This window comes from Dermacentor variabilis, chromosome 1, assembly GCF_050947875.1.
Source record: "Dermacentor variabilis isolate Ectoservices chromosome 1, ASM5094787v1, whole genome shotgun sequence".
Classification (NCBI taxonomy): domain Eukaryota; kingdom Metazoa; phylum Arthropoda; class Arachnida; order Ixodida; family Ixodidae; genus Dermacentor; species Dermacentor variabilis.
The window spans coordinates 14,692,599-14,705,441 of record NC_134568.1 but is presented as its reverse complement, the minus strand read 5'-3'; the positions used below and the strand labels follow the sequence as shown (position 1 = coordinate 14,705,441).

At 47.2% G+C, this 12,843-nt stretch overlaps 1 protein-coding gene and 1 long non-coding RNA gene across 2 annotated transcripts in view; one reads left to right on the top strand and one right to left on the bottom strand.

Moving 5' to 3' along the window:
• Ccn (cellular communication network factor protein Ccn) overlaps window positions 1-11,972 on the top strand; it is a 325,338-nt gene extending 313,366 nt beyond the window's left edge. The window contains exons 6-7 of the mRNA XM_075684966.1: window positions 384-601; window positions 11,626-11,972. Of these exons, the coding sequence (XP_075541081.1) occupies window positions 384-601; window positions 11,626-11,874 (467 nt within the window). The 3' untranslated portion in view covers window positions 11,875-11,972. The remainder of the gene's footprint in view (window positions 1-383; window positions 602-11,625) is intronic.
• LOC142575545 (uncharacterized) overlaps window positions 1-12,843 on the bottom strand; it is a 44,239-nt gene that overhangs the window by 4,783 nt on the left and 26,613 nt on the right. The gene's annotated exons all lie outside the window — the stretch shown is intronic.

Sequence of the window (12,843 nt, the reverse complement as noted above, 5' to 3'; positions counted from 1 at the left end):
GAAAGCGAGAAAACAGCATGGAGATGAGAAAAAGAAAGTGGCAGTAAAAATTAACCCGGAGAGCGGATACCAGCTGGACGTGTATCTTGTTTGCCGGATGTATATTTTATGCTGGTCCTGGCCGGTCTTCAAATTGGTTGCGAGTCCAGGACGAATGTCACCTTACGTTACGTTCTTAGTTACCCTATAACACGCTATCTGCAATTTACGGCACTGCTCAGTCGTCGCGCTTCGCTTTCTGTGGACGACTACATCACGGGCTGTGCAATCCCGCATACAGGTCTCAGAAATCTTCGGGCAAAGATGACCGACGGCCAGGATTGGCTCAATAAAACGACCTGTGCAATGGTCAATGATGTGCGCGCTTTGTGACCTGGTTTCAGCGCTGGCTCTGGCACGCGCCTCGTGCGAGCGGCACGCTGGCGACTGGAGTCCCTGCTCGGCCACGTGTGGCGTGGGCACGTCTCTTCGCCTGGTCACCGACTTCCACCTCGGCCAGTGCCGCAGCCGCAACGAGACGCGCATCTGCAACGTGAGACCATGCAGTGGCCGGGACGCCGCCGGCATCGCTGGGGCAACGGGATCACGCCACAGGACCAGGGTGAGCGACGTGCGCGCAGTTTCTGCCGGAATTCGCAGCGCTCGGCTCTCTCAGAAAGCCGGAAACGACCTAAAGCCCTACACTCCACAAAAAAACAATGCTAGCGGCGGTTGTGTTGTTGCTGTACTATACATGAGGTGTTACCCTGGCCCTCAGTTCCGGCAACATCTCTGCCTGACCAATACAGCGGTAGAACAACTATACCATGCCACTACAAACGCAAAGTGCGCTAAATGTCGATGAACAAACTTCTGCGACTCGCCGAGAAGTCCGGTATCCTTCTCAAATAAACGGAAACATGCTGGCGTCCGTCTTGCTTCTCATGGCCTCGTGGCAGACATAATGTCTCCCGCAGTGGCTGCATGCGGCCAAAATCTTGCTGTGCTGGCTTTCTTTTTGTACATGATAGAAGGTATTGACTCTTTTAAATAGTGACGGTTACTCCTACTTTCAGACAAATATTACATACTAAAACATACAAGAACAAGGTAGCATTTGACGAAAGAAAGGACACAAGACAAAAGGTAAAAAAGAAAGAGAGAAAGAAAGAGAAGAAAAATACGCGCAAAATATATTGAAAGTTATAGTAAGGTCACATAAATGTAGGCTCACAACAGAGGCCACACAAAATACACTCTTAGACGCATGGCAGTGAGTTATGCTGTTTTCATAAAAGATGGCAGTTTTGGAGAAAGTGCGCGAAATCTCTAAAATTGTCAAAGCGCTGAGGCTTCAAATGCGCACGCACACACGAGTATGCCCCTATTGTCGCACTGAGCACGTATCCAATGTGCCACGTCAACGCAACGCGCCACTAATGTGCAGTAGGCTATCAACTGAACTTCGTAACAGGTCTTGCTTGTAGACTGGACAGAGTGGAGCTCCACGTAGAGAAAATGAATCATTCGTAAAATCTTCTGAGACATCTTTGACAAACAGCAGCAACAGCCACCTGCGTTTGAGAACCCGGAGGCGCATACAGGTCGAAATAAATGAACCACCATTTCTACACGTTCAGTAAAGAATAGGCTGCGTTCCCGTGACTGATTTCAGGGTTCGTTTTTGCCACGAGAAGTCGTCGCTATTTAACAACGCCATGATCTTGCGAGCCCACCTTCTTTAGGTGTTCTGCCTGTGCATTCGTTTAATTGAAGTGTCGCTTCTTGCTCGCAGATTCCAATGAGTTGCTGTTGTGGTAGCGTTTTATTGATGTCATAATAGCTCTGTCTTTTGTACGCCTGCTCTTGCTCAATATCTTCCCTATTAATCACAAATTCTTTCTTGCGCAAAAGAGTTTTCCAGATGGTTTCAACGTTCAGGCGCCCACAGCTCACGCACGATAACTGCGATAACGAGGCACTGGCCTTTGCAGTAACCAATCGCGAGCGGCACATACACTATAAAAAAGTTTCGAGAATACGGCTTGTGATGTACAAACCAGAACCGTTAATGCAGGGACGATTAGATATTTCGCACTTTGTCTGGCAGTGGAATTCCAGCCGTTGGCGTCGAATTCATTTGTGACATGTGCTGGTGCACGCTAACCTTTGTGGTAACCCAATTTTTTCTATTCCGTGATAACTATCAAAAAGAAAGCACAACTGAGTCTCTAGAAATATTTACATGCTATCGGTTGATCCACTTTATTCGGAGTTTGCACATTCATGACAAAGACAAATTTGTGGTCTTCGAACGCTGGATTAATTAAGAGAGTGCTGGCTGCTAATGCTGTCGAACAGATGTCATCAGTGAGATGAAACTCTGTGGTTGGGAGTGACTTTCACGAAGGCGTACACTACTTCGATTGGAAGGACCGACAATGCTATGTGCGACGTCTGCAGCGGCGATGAGAACATCGAACATATATTGTGCCACTGTGATCGATTCCTGTCAGAAAGACAAACATTATCTATCGCATTGCGATGACTGGGCGATCGGGCGTTGGCCGTTCAAGTGCTACTTGGAGACCATCCCCATGTCTTGTCAGCCCACGAAGTTGTGAAGGCACTTTTGTCTTTCTTGAGGGCGACTGGCATGCCTTTGACTTGCTCAGGCCGTCCGCGTGCGTGCGCGAGCTCACCGCGTCTTTCCTATGTCAGCTATCTCATCTTTCTATTGCCTCTTTTCCGTCCCCCAAAGTAGGGTAGTCAACCAGACGCATTTCTGGTTAACATCCCTGCCTTCTTTCTTTCTGTACTCCTCCTCTTCCTCCTCTTGCGAGGGAGGGAGAGAGAATAAACGTATTTATCGGACCAAAGGTCTGGACCTTGGCTCTGTAAATGTCGTCGTGAAAAGGTTCCTTGAAGTGTTTGACAAATTTTCGCCAGAGCTCTGCAGCCAGTCAGGGTGCGATGAGCACTTCCTTGCGGTTCACAGCCTCGCCAAAGAAGTTGAAAACTGCGTGAAGAGGTCTGAATCAATATAATTTTAAGTGGTAAATAGAAATTAAGACTTCGGTACCATTAAGCTATTGCATAAGCGTAACCAGAGCTTGGCACGCCAGTCGGAATGCGAGAACGTGAGATGGATGACGAGGCCATATTGATATTCCCTCACAACTACGCGTCACGTCATGAATTTTTAGACAAATCCTGCTCTGGGCTGATAAATTGTACCTTGAGAGGAAACTATAATATTGCTGAGTTATCTCATGAGTTAAGCAACGTTTGCGAACTTATACAGCATGAAAACGGCCCCAATCCGCAAAAATACTACGTAATCCCTGATGTCAGACTGACCTCATGGGCGCAGTCTCTTAGGAGCGAAGTTCAAGAGAGCTGAGAGGTCCATTTCTTCGCCAATAATCGGCCTTTCCCGGCGACCGAAATGCTTTTCCCGTCGAAAAGTATTTATCTTGTCTTTTTAGTGTTCCCTTAAAATCATCATCATCATCATCAGCCTATTTTATGTCCACCGCAGAACGAAGGCCTCGTCCTGGGATCTCCAATTACCCCTGTCCCATGCCAACCGATTCGAACTAGCGCCTGCGAATTTCTTAATTTCATCACCCTACCTAGCCTTCTGCCGTCCTCGACTGGGCTTCTCTTCTCTTGCAGCCATTCTGTAACCGTAATGGTCCAGCGGTTATCTAGGCTATGCGCATTACATGACCTGCCCAGCTCTATATCTTTCTTTTAATGTCAAATATCAGTTATCCCTGTTTGCTCTCTGATCCACATCAATCTCTTCCTTTCTCTTAACGTTACGCCTAACATTCTTCGTTCCATCGCTTTTTGCGCGATCCTTAGCTTGTTTTCGAGCTCCTTTGTCAGTCTAGCAAGTTTCTACCCCATATGTCAGCACCGGTAGAATGCATTGATTGTACACCTTTCTTTTTAATGACAATAGTTAGCTTCCACTCAGGATCTGACAGTGCCTGCCGAATGCGCTCCAACGCATTTTTTATTCTGTAAATTTCCTTCTCATGGTCAGGGCCCCCTGCGAGTAATTGACCTAGGTAAACGTACTCCTTCACAGACTCTAGAAGCTGACTGACTCTTGTTCCCTTGTCCGGCTATTGATCATTATCTTTGTCTTCTGCATGTTAATCTTCAACCCCACTCTTATACTCTCCCTGTTAAGATCCTGAATCATTTGCAGTAACTCGTCGCCAGTGTGGCTGAACAGGACAATGTTATCTGCAAATCGACGGTTTCTGAGATATTCGCAGTTGATCCTTACTCCTAAGCCTTCCCAGTTTAATAGCTTGAATCCTTCTTCCATGCACGCAGTGAGTAGCATTGCTGAGATGGTGTCTCCTTGTCTGACCCCCTTTTTTTAGGTGTCTTCCTACTTAGAATTAAGGTAGCTGTGGAATCTCTGTAGATACTTTCCAAGATAATATTGCTGTCTCGGATTAAGACGGCTTTTTCTCCGAGGCTTTTGCTTTCATGGAACCTGTATGGTTTTCTTTGTAGCAATTGCTGCGATTGGGTGGATGTCTCATTTTTCCTTTATTAGATACTTTCCACCATATTTACGCACGCGTCCTGTACTCCTTGATGACGGAATGCCCCTATGACTGCTGGCATCTCTACTGAATCAAATGCCTTTTCGTAATCTATGAAAGCCATATAGAGAGGCTGATTGTATTCTGTGGATTTCTCGATTACCTGATTGATGACATGGATGTGATCCATTGTAGAGTATCCCTTCCTGAAACCTGCCTGTTCCCTTGGTTGAGTAATGTCCAGTGTTGCCCTTATTCTATTGGAGATTATCTTGGTGAATATTTTATGTGGTACTGAAGTGAGCTAATGGACCTAGAGTTTTTCAATTCTTTAACGTCTCCTTTTTGTTGATTAGTTTAACGTTGGCATTCTTCTAGTTAATTGGGACCCTTGAAGCCGACAGACAGTTCGCATAAAATGCCACTTATAAACGCTAAAACAGGTTAGACTGATAACGTATATTTGAAACGTTTATCTTTGTTGGTTTTCCGGTGATTTTGATTATTAGAAAGAATAATAAAAGCCATACTTCAACTCCCTAAAATTTGTGCCATAAACTGAGCGCGGATAAGTCGGTGTTACGTCATGAACTTTGTCCACCCCACTCCCCACCGTGAAAGTTGTCGAAATTCTCCAATTTCTCTCTTTTTCTTTTTTTGCCCATGGTTGGCTCCATTTTTTGGCTCCTATTCGGGATATTTTTCGCGATTTAAAAAAAAAAACATTAAAAAAGCCGGAGCCGACACTGTCATAATCAATGACGTCATGGCGCGATAATGCGGGAACTTCAAGGTGGCGCCGCCACCCGTCTTTCGGCTTTTTGGCGTCGTTTCTTGGATGCCGAGCTCTTACTGTTAGAGTGGTTACATAGTGCAATGTAAAAGCGTAGTTTATTCACACATCTCAACGTATCCTCATCCTTCGTGTCCCTTTAAGAACCGGCCTGCTTTTTATTTCCAGCACGCAAGGCACAGGTGCGACACTAAGTATGCACATTCTTTCTGGAATACTTCATGGACGCTCTCTAGCCTTCTGTTACTTCTCACGCCCGAATCCAGCATGTTTCAGGTGCGTGTTTACGCGGCGATGCAACGCTGCAGTTGGCCAAGCTCTCACAATGTGACTGCTCTTGACGAAGATAAATGTCGGATGGATATAAGTTGTCTGGTATGCAGGCGCAGTAAAAGCAAAAGTGCGAGTGTTGTTGAAATCAACAACAACAACGCTTTATCAGTTTCACTTGATGTGTGGGGTAATTGCCGAAAGTTCCAATGCAGTTGAAAAAAAGTAAGCTTTTGCCACTGTTTCTCTGTTTCTGTTTGCTCGTTGCTAATAAACGCGAAACCCATCAGTCTTTATGTACAGATCTATATTGCAAAGAAAAAAAAACAATGAAGTCGGCTTTCCTACACGCGTATAGTCTGCTAAATTCAGTAGCTGCGACATAGTGAAGTCCACGTGCCCTCGCACAACTTCTCTTGCCAACCCGGAGAAAGTGAGGCAACTGGTGGTCAATAATAAACGCAACCGGCGGCGCTGCGCTCTTCGTGAATATGAAATTACGCGAGTCTCTGCACGCCCTTGTACTTGCCGACGGCGCTGGGATGAGGCCTAGTAAATTATTGAGGCCAACGGCGCTTCGAGCGGCTGGTGTGGTGAATGCGGGAGACTGAAAAGGAGAGTATGAGAGAGAAAAAAAAAAGAAAGCCGCACATAAGTCACGACCACCATATTGGATCTTATTCCAATCGTTCTACAGTTCCCGAAATGGGAGGGGGAGCGCAATGGCTGCCAGCGGCCGGTTCAGCTGCCTTATAAGTGTCTAATATATTTTGGCAGACATGCAGGCAGACAGCATGCAGAGGTACTGTGCCTTTAGCACAGTATTCAACATGGTTGGAGAAAATAATGTAGGACTGGTGGATAAAAGACTTCGTTGGTGTGTGTGTGTGTGTGTGTGTGTGTGTGTGTGTGTGTGTGTGTGTGTGTGTGTGTGTGTTGTGTGTGTGTGTGTGTGTGTGTGTGTGTGTGTGTGTGTGTGTGTGTGTGTGTGTGTGTGTGTGTGTGTGTGTGTGTGTGTGTGTGTGTGTGTGTGTGTGTGTGTGTGTGTGTGTGTGTGTGTGTGTGTGCGCGTGTGTGTGTGTGCGCGTGCGCGCGCGCGTGCGTGCGTGCGTGCGTGTGGGTGGGTGGATGTCTGTGTCTGTGCGCGTGCGTGCGCGCGCGCGCGCGCTACATTTAGGCTTTGCCCATAAGTTCGGCTGACGAAGCACCATTGAGCTTAGAGCGGCAGCTTGGGCAGGTTTCACGTCTATATGGGGTAGCCACTGAGCGAATTGGCGGCTCTATTAATTTTGGTTGCAACTGGAGTCTTTGCACAATACAATACACTTTGAGTCCACCTCTTATAGCGCGCAGATCGTGACGTATATCACATACACAAAGGAAGAGCGCAAGATGAGAAAGAACACGAAGTGGCCTATACACAGTCATTTTGTAGCTAGGCGGCCGCCTTTATTGCCGGGAACCGCGCGAAACAATCGCAAAACGAAAGCGAGCACGGGGTGATCGAGGCAGCACTACACGCGCCTGCCAGCGGCACCATTCCTGTCGGCGGTTTCTTGCGTAAAGCGACATCCAAGCGCGTGTCTGCAAGCAGCAAAACGGCGTAGCCGTGTGGCATAATGGCTCCAGTGGGGATTGAGTGCGGGGATGCGGAGGTAATATTTCGATGGATACGCCGGAAGACACGAGCACGCGAGAAGGAAAATCGACATAACTGCGAGAGGGAGACGCGGGAATGGCCATGAAAGGAAACGGCGACTTGGAGGAAGTCACTGGAAGTGAATCGCCACGGTGGTTCGCGAGCGTACTGTAGCAGCCAGAATTGCTCTCGGTCTGCGATTACCGGCGCTCCGGTTGATGTTATCGATAGCGGTTGCTTCGAACGATGGAAGCGTACCTACAGTGTGAAGGTCGCCCTTGTTGCACGTACACCCGATACGTCTGTCCAACGAGCCCGCCACTTTATAAAGAAGAGTTAAAATGACTTGCCTTGAGTCAAAAAAGAAAAGAAAAAAACGCCTATGCGAAGCTTTTTGTGGGCAATAAGTGTTTATCAATTGAGCAGTCTCTTCGCTGAAATTCAATTTTGTTCCCATGAGTTACCGGTTCTGATAATTACGGAGCGTTCTTCTGTAAGGGTACTTTTCAAATCCGCCTCGGCGGACTGATATCACAGATTTTTTGCGCCAGTAGTACAGTTTCTTACTTGCTGTCCTTCTTACGTAGCACCTCACAGCCGACATGTATATCAGCTAATTGAATATTAGTCCCATTCGTGCGCTGGTACTTCTTAGTTGGCAATTCTTTGCGAACGCGGCTACTTCGGTTGTACTGGACAACTTTATGACAGCTGTTGTACACCGTGGGGACAGTAACTTCTCTGAAATGTCAAACTTTCTTGGTATTCTGTATAATTAACTGGCGAATGTGGGCTCGATCTTAACACAATGTGTCATTTTTGAATCCAGCAGGAAACTTTGACCGCTTAATAAAATCACGTATAACTTAATCACTAAAAGTTCATTCTTCTTCATTAAAAACAGCGCTGATCCTTTAGCTTAGAGGACGGCCACCCATGAGTGCCTTATGGCTGTGTTTCTCCAGAGCACAGTGCAGCATATTCAGCAGTGAGCCGTGTTTACTCTGCTGGAGAGTCAAGCCCCGTTAGCACGACTTCATAATTCTAACATTAAGGCCGCCATCATTTACTCTCGTGTCAATGCCAACTAGAATAGATGATGAAGCCTCTTGGGCTTAGCTCTAATCCACACTGGCGAGAGGTGGATGTCAGTGATGTCAACAGACGACGGGTGGATGTCAGATAGCAATTGCTACGAACTGGTAGATGTCTAATTCCCTCCCCCCCCTTTAATTAAACTGACGAGGTATGTACCCGTGAAATGCAAGAAAAGCCGTGCGTCGCTAATATGCAGGTAGCTAATTTCGCTATCGCAACAGTGCATAGAAAACTTGGCGCATATAACTTCGAAAATTGATGTTAGTTAGCCGCACTGTTCTAACTTTCTTTAATAATCGCAAGCGTGTTTTTATGCATCTCCAGGTTGTGACGCTCGGTATCAATGAGCATCTAATGTTTAACTCCCGAAGATCCTTTAACGCCACACTGCTTTTGCTATGATGAGAGAAGGGTCCCAATGCAGCCTCTGACGTTGCGATCCCTGTCTGCATATAATTTACATATAGCGGATACACATGACATGAATGAGTAATAAACTTTAACTTAAACTGAGAATGGCGCTCTGTAGGTTGTTCAGCATTACAGAGCAACCTTACTGGGGCGTGCAACTTGTTTCGCTACTTTGCGTCGCAAAGGTAAAGCCGGCGCTTGAAGTGGCGTTTCGAATTTTTTTATGAAAATGTATACACGCGTCCCTGCCATGAATCTTTAGCCACTTGCAAGTGTGGAGGTAAATGCAGACTAACTCTCCGCGACAAGTGCATACGCGACCGAGGCAGGCGGATGCATATACCATCTCTCAATTACCATGTAGCATGCAGATGCTTGCGTAATTTTGCACCTTGTGTCGTAGCCGAAAGAACACATTAAGCTTTTAGGATGGGAATTGATGGTTTTGTTCAAAAGTGCCGATGAAGCACTGTCTGCTGCAGAGCCTGCAAGGTAAAAGGGATGGGAGCGGCGAAACCCGTCATTGCGAAATGATGGATCTTAGGTTAGTGTAAATCAATGAATGTTGCTTCGCTTTTCGTGTAGGTGCAAAAATAAAAAGAAAGCTTGCGCCTTGACTGTGGCAGCTGGGAATAATGGCGAAGTAAGAACTTTAAGACTTGCTATCGCTAAATTGACGAAGGATCGATAAATTTCGCAAGGCAGAAAAGGGGGAGCTGAATCATTATTCGTTTTTGCTGCTCCCACGCCGACGCTAAGTGACCTGACAGAGGGGAATTCCACAGAATTCCCGAGAACATTGGGAGAGAGAGAGAGAGAGAAAAAAAAGCAAGGATAGGAAAGGCAGGGAGGTCAACCAGAAGAGCATCCGGTTTGCTACCCTACACTGGGGGTGGGGGAAAGGGGAATAGAAAGAGGAAAAGGGTCGAAAGTGAGCACTGAGTGCGTGTGGGCGGGACAATATGCACAGGGACACTATACACGGTCTCGTAAGCCGGTGCACTTCAAGTATTGCACTAATGCACGATTCGCTTTTCGTGCCAGTGACGGGTGTGGCCACGGTCCGAGTATCTTTGACTCGTTGAACGGTCTTAAGTCCAGTCGGTGTAAAGTTTCCCGCAGAGAGAGGCGTTGTACATCGTAGCGGGGGCAAGCACACAATAAGTGCTCGATGGTCTCCTCGCACATTAGCGATAGTCCAAGCAGAATACTTTTTTTTTAGATTTGTGATTGGTACAAAGCGTCTGGGCAAGTAGATGAAAATTTTGAATTTTCATTTCGTTGTTACGTGAATAAATTGAAGCAATACCGTAAGCGTGATCCAGATGCCTTGGCTGTGTATCGTATAAAATTATGACTCGCATATTCTACAATATCCTGAGCGTGAAAGAAGCCCGCGAATACACGAAAAGTGCCTCGAGCGGCCAGTCGCGCGGCAATTTTGCGTGCATTTGCTGGCTTCTTTCACGCCCGGAAAAACGCTTTTATGTAGCACGTATTGAGCAACAAAGAGCTGTATCGGGAGTTTTTCATGTCGGTCTACAATTTTCTCATCGACGCTCTTAATTTAATTATATTACTCTAGAAGTTGATTAATTAAGACTATCTATCAAATTACGCGGAATGAAAAAATAATTTGAGTACCTCCAAGCGAAAGCTAACAACATTACCTTGGTTCTGTCCAGATACGTGGCATTCGCACATTTTAAAACTCTGGCTAAAGTTAGCTGGGACACCCTGTATATTGCCTGTGAATAAGGGCTCTCGTTTCGATATTTACCGTCTCTTTTACATCGTCGCTGCAATGCTTTGCTGGACGAACACAACGGCTAGAAGGACAAATAAAAATACTTGCTGAAATGTCTGGAGCCTGACATGTTCGCTTGCGCGGAAAGTTACCCAAGATTCAAAGAAAGATACATGGAAATAGAGCCAACAGCTAAACAACACAAACGCTGCTATACGTATTCAGTCGCTCTGACAGCAATGGTCTGCTACAGATATTTGAAGGTTGTGATAGGGTAACAATATCCGAGCACGCTCTGCTAGACTTGCGATTTTAACGCGAAGGCGTTAAGGGCTCCCTGTCGCATAAAATCTGGCGTCGGCGTCGTAGCCAGGCGCTGGCGTCCTGTGAGCGAAAATTGCCGCATATATTTAGGTAGATGAATGTGCTAGGCCTTGTCACATGACATGCGGTATATACTGGTTATATTGACAAACCATTCTATCACTAAACTTTCTCATACCTTGTCTTACATTCTTTACAAAGTAATTTCACGGAATTTCGATAATGACAGCTGACAAATGTCTTGAAACAAAACAGCGACAGCGCATGCTTGTTATGTTAAATCTTCTGAAACTGCGAAACAATAACCGGTACCTGTAAATGATGTACTTTTTTTTTACGCGGCTCTGCACTATTTCCGGGATCGGCCCACGCAAGAGGCCGCGTTTCTACCAGAAATCTCGGCCTCGTGCATAGCGTTCGCCGCCAGAGTTTCCCAGTAAACATAACGGTTACATAAGTTGCAGTTGCCAGGAAGCGCGAGAAGCAGTCATGGATCTTTGATTGCTACGGCGTCCCACTCTTAAAGGCGAACCTTAAGCGTCCTCCAAATTTTCCCTAAAACGATATGTCGAGAATGAGCCTTGCGCAACTGACTACTTGGCTTTGGTGTCTGTCGTGGGAACTGGTAGAATATCTTTGCTAACTGTATAACGCCAACGCATCAAGTTGGCTTTTTTATAGTTTCCGCTCACCTTTCATTCGCCCTAACGTGTCTCTTTGTTTCTTTCTCTCTCTATCCCCCTCACCTCTTCCTCTCACGTGACCGGCGCGGCGAAATTCACGGCACGTACAGAGGAACCACTTGTGCCGTGCCACCGTGCGGGCCTCGTGTGCCGCGCCGCTGACGGACGGCGCCAACTGCACCTCGGTGACGCCGCAGACGCCCAAGTACTGCGGCAGCTGCCCGGGACGCCGGTGCTGTTTTCCAGTGCTCACCACGACCACCACGCTACCTTTCCACTGCTTCGAGGATGGAGCCTGGGTGACGCGCCACAAGGATGTCATGACCATCGTGCGCTGCCGATGCAAGCCCAAGTGCTAGCGAACAACAACACATCGGCGTCATTTCTCCCACTCCCTCCTCCAGCTGTGGCTGCCCCTCAAGTACTTATCACCTGTCTTCAGTGCGTCGCCAGAAGACAGCCGCACTCGGCGACTGTCCCCAATACAAGCCCAAGTGCTGGCGCTCGTCGCCTGTGCGCGCATTTCCCTCCCTCACGACGAGTGCCCTCTTCCATGGGGCACTACATTGTTATCCTGCGCACGGGAGGGTGGGGACTCACATGGACGGCGACGTGAAGGCAGATAAAGGGCCTCATGTCGCCACCGCTATATTGGAACAGTGATCAGGTGTATGGCAACCACTGAATACCCGAACTTGTGCGCGAACAGTGCTGGCAGCCGCATTTGTCTTTCGCCATCGCCACGCGCGCACTGCCCCCAGCTGCTGTGTCGCTAGCGCCCATTCTTCTATACTGCGAGCGTTCGAGACAGCCGTCGTGGTGGTTCGCACTACGCCGAAAAGTGTCAGTGAACTGTACAACACTAAAGTGTTCGGTGCACGCGTGACTGTGACTTATGGCGAGCGTGCTAGTCAACTTGCGAGAGCGTCTCGCCACCCACGCACTATATACTACCTCAGGTTTGAGGACACGTGTGAAAGATGCGGTGCGCTCCATCAAGAACAATCGACGACTTGCACCTGCTTCATTTTGTGCGTCCCAGGCAATATAAATGTTGCGTGGAGACACTTATAAAGTCGCAGCAAAAACTGTTCACTGATCCTCAAAAAAAAAAAGAAAGGTAACAAGGACGCATTGCGAGTGACCGGCTCCTGAGGGCGCCACTTCAATGAAACATTTGATGCATGTGCGCGCAAATGTGAATTTTTCTTTCTGATCAGGACGGGAAAGCTGCGATGCACTCGCCGTAAGATTTCATTTTTACAGCTGTTTTAATGTGAAATATGTGGTAAATGTTTAAAGCCACGGCATTCGCTTAAACACTGTCT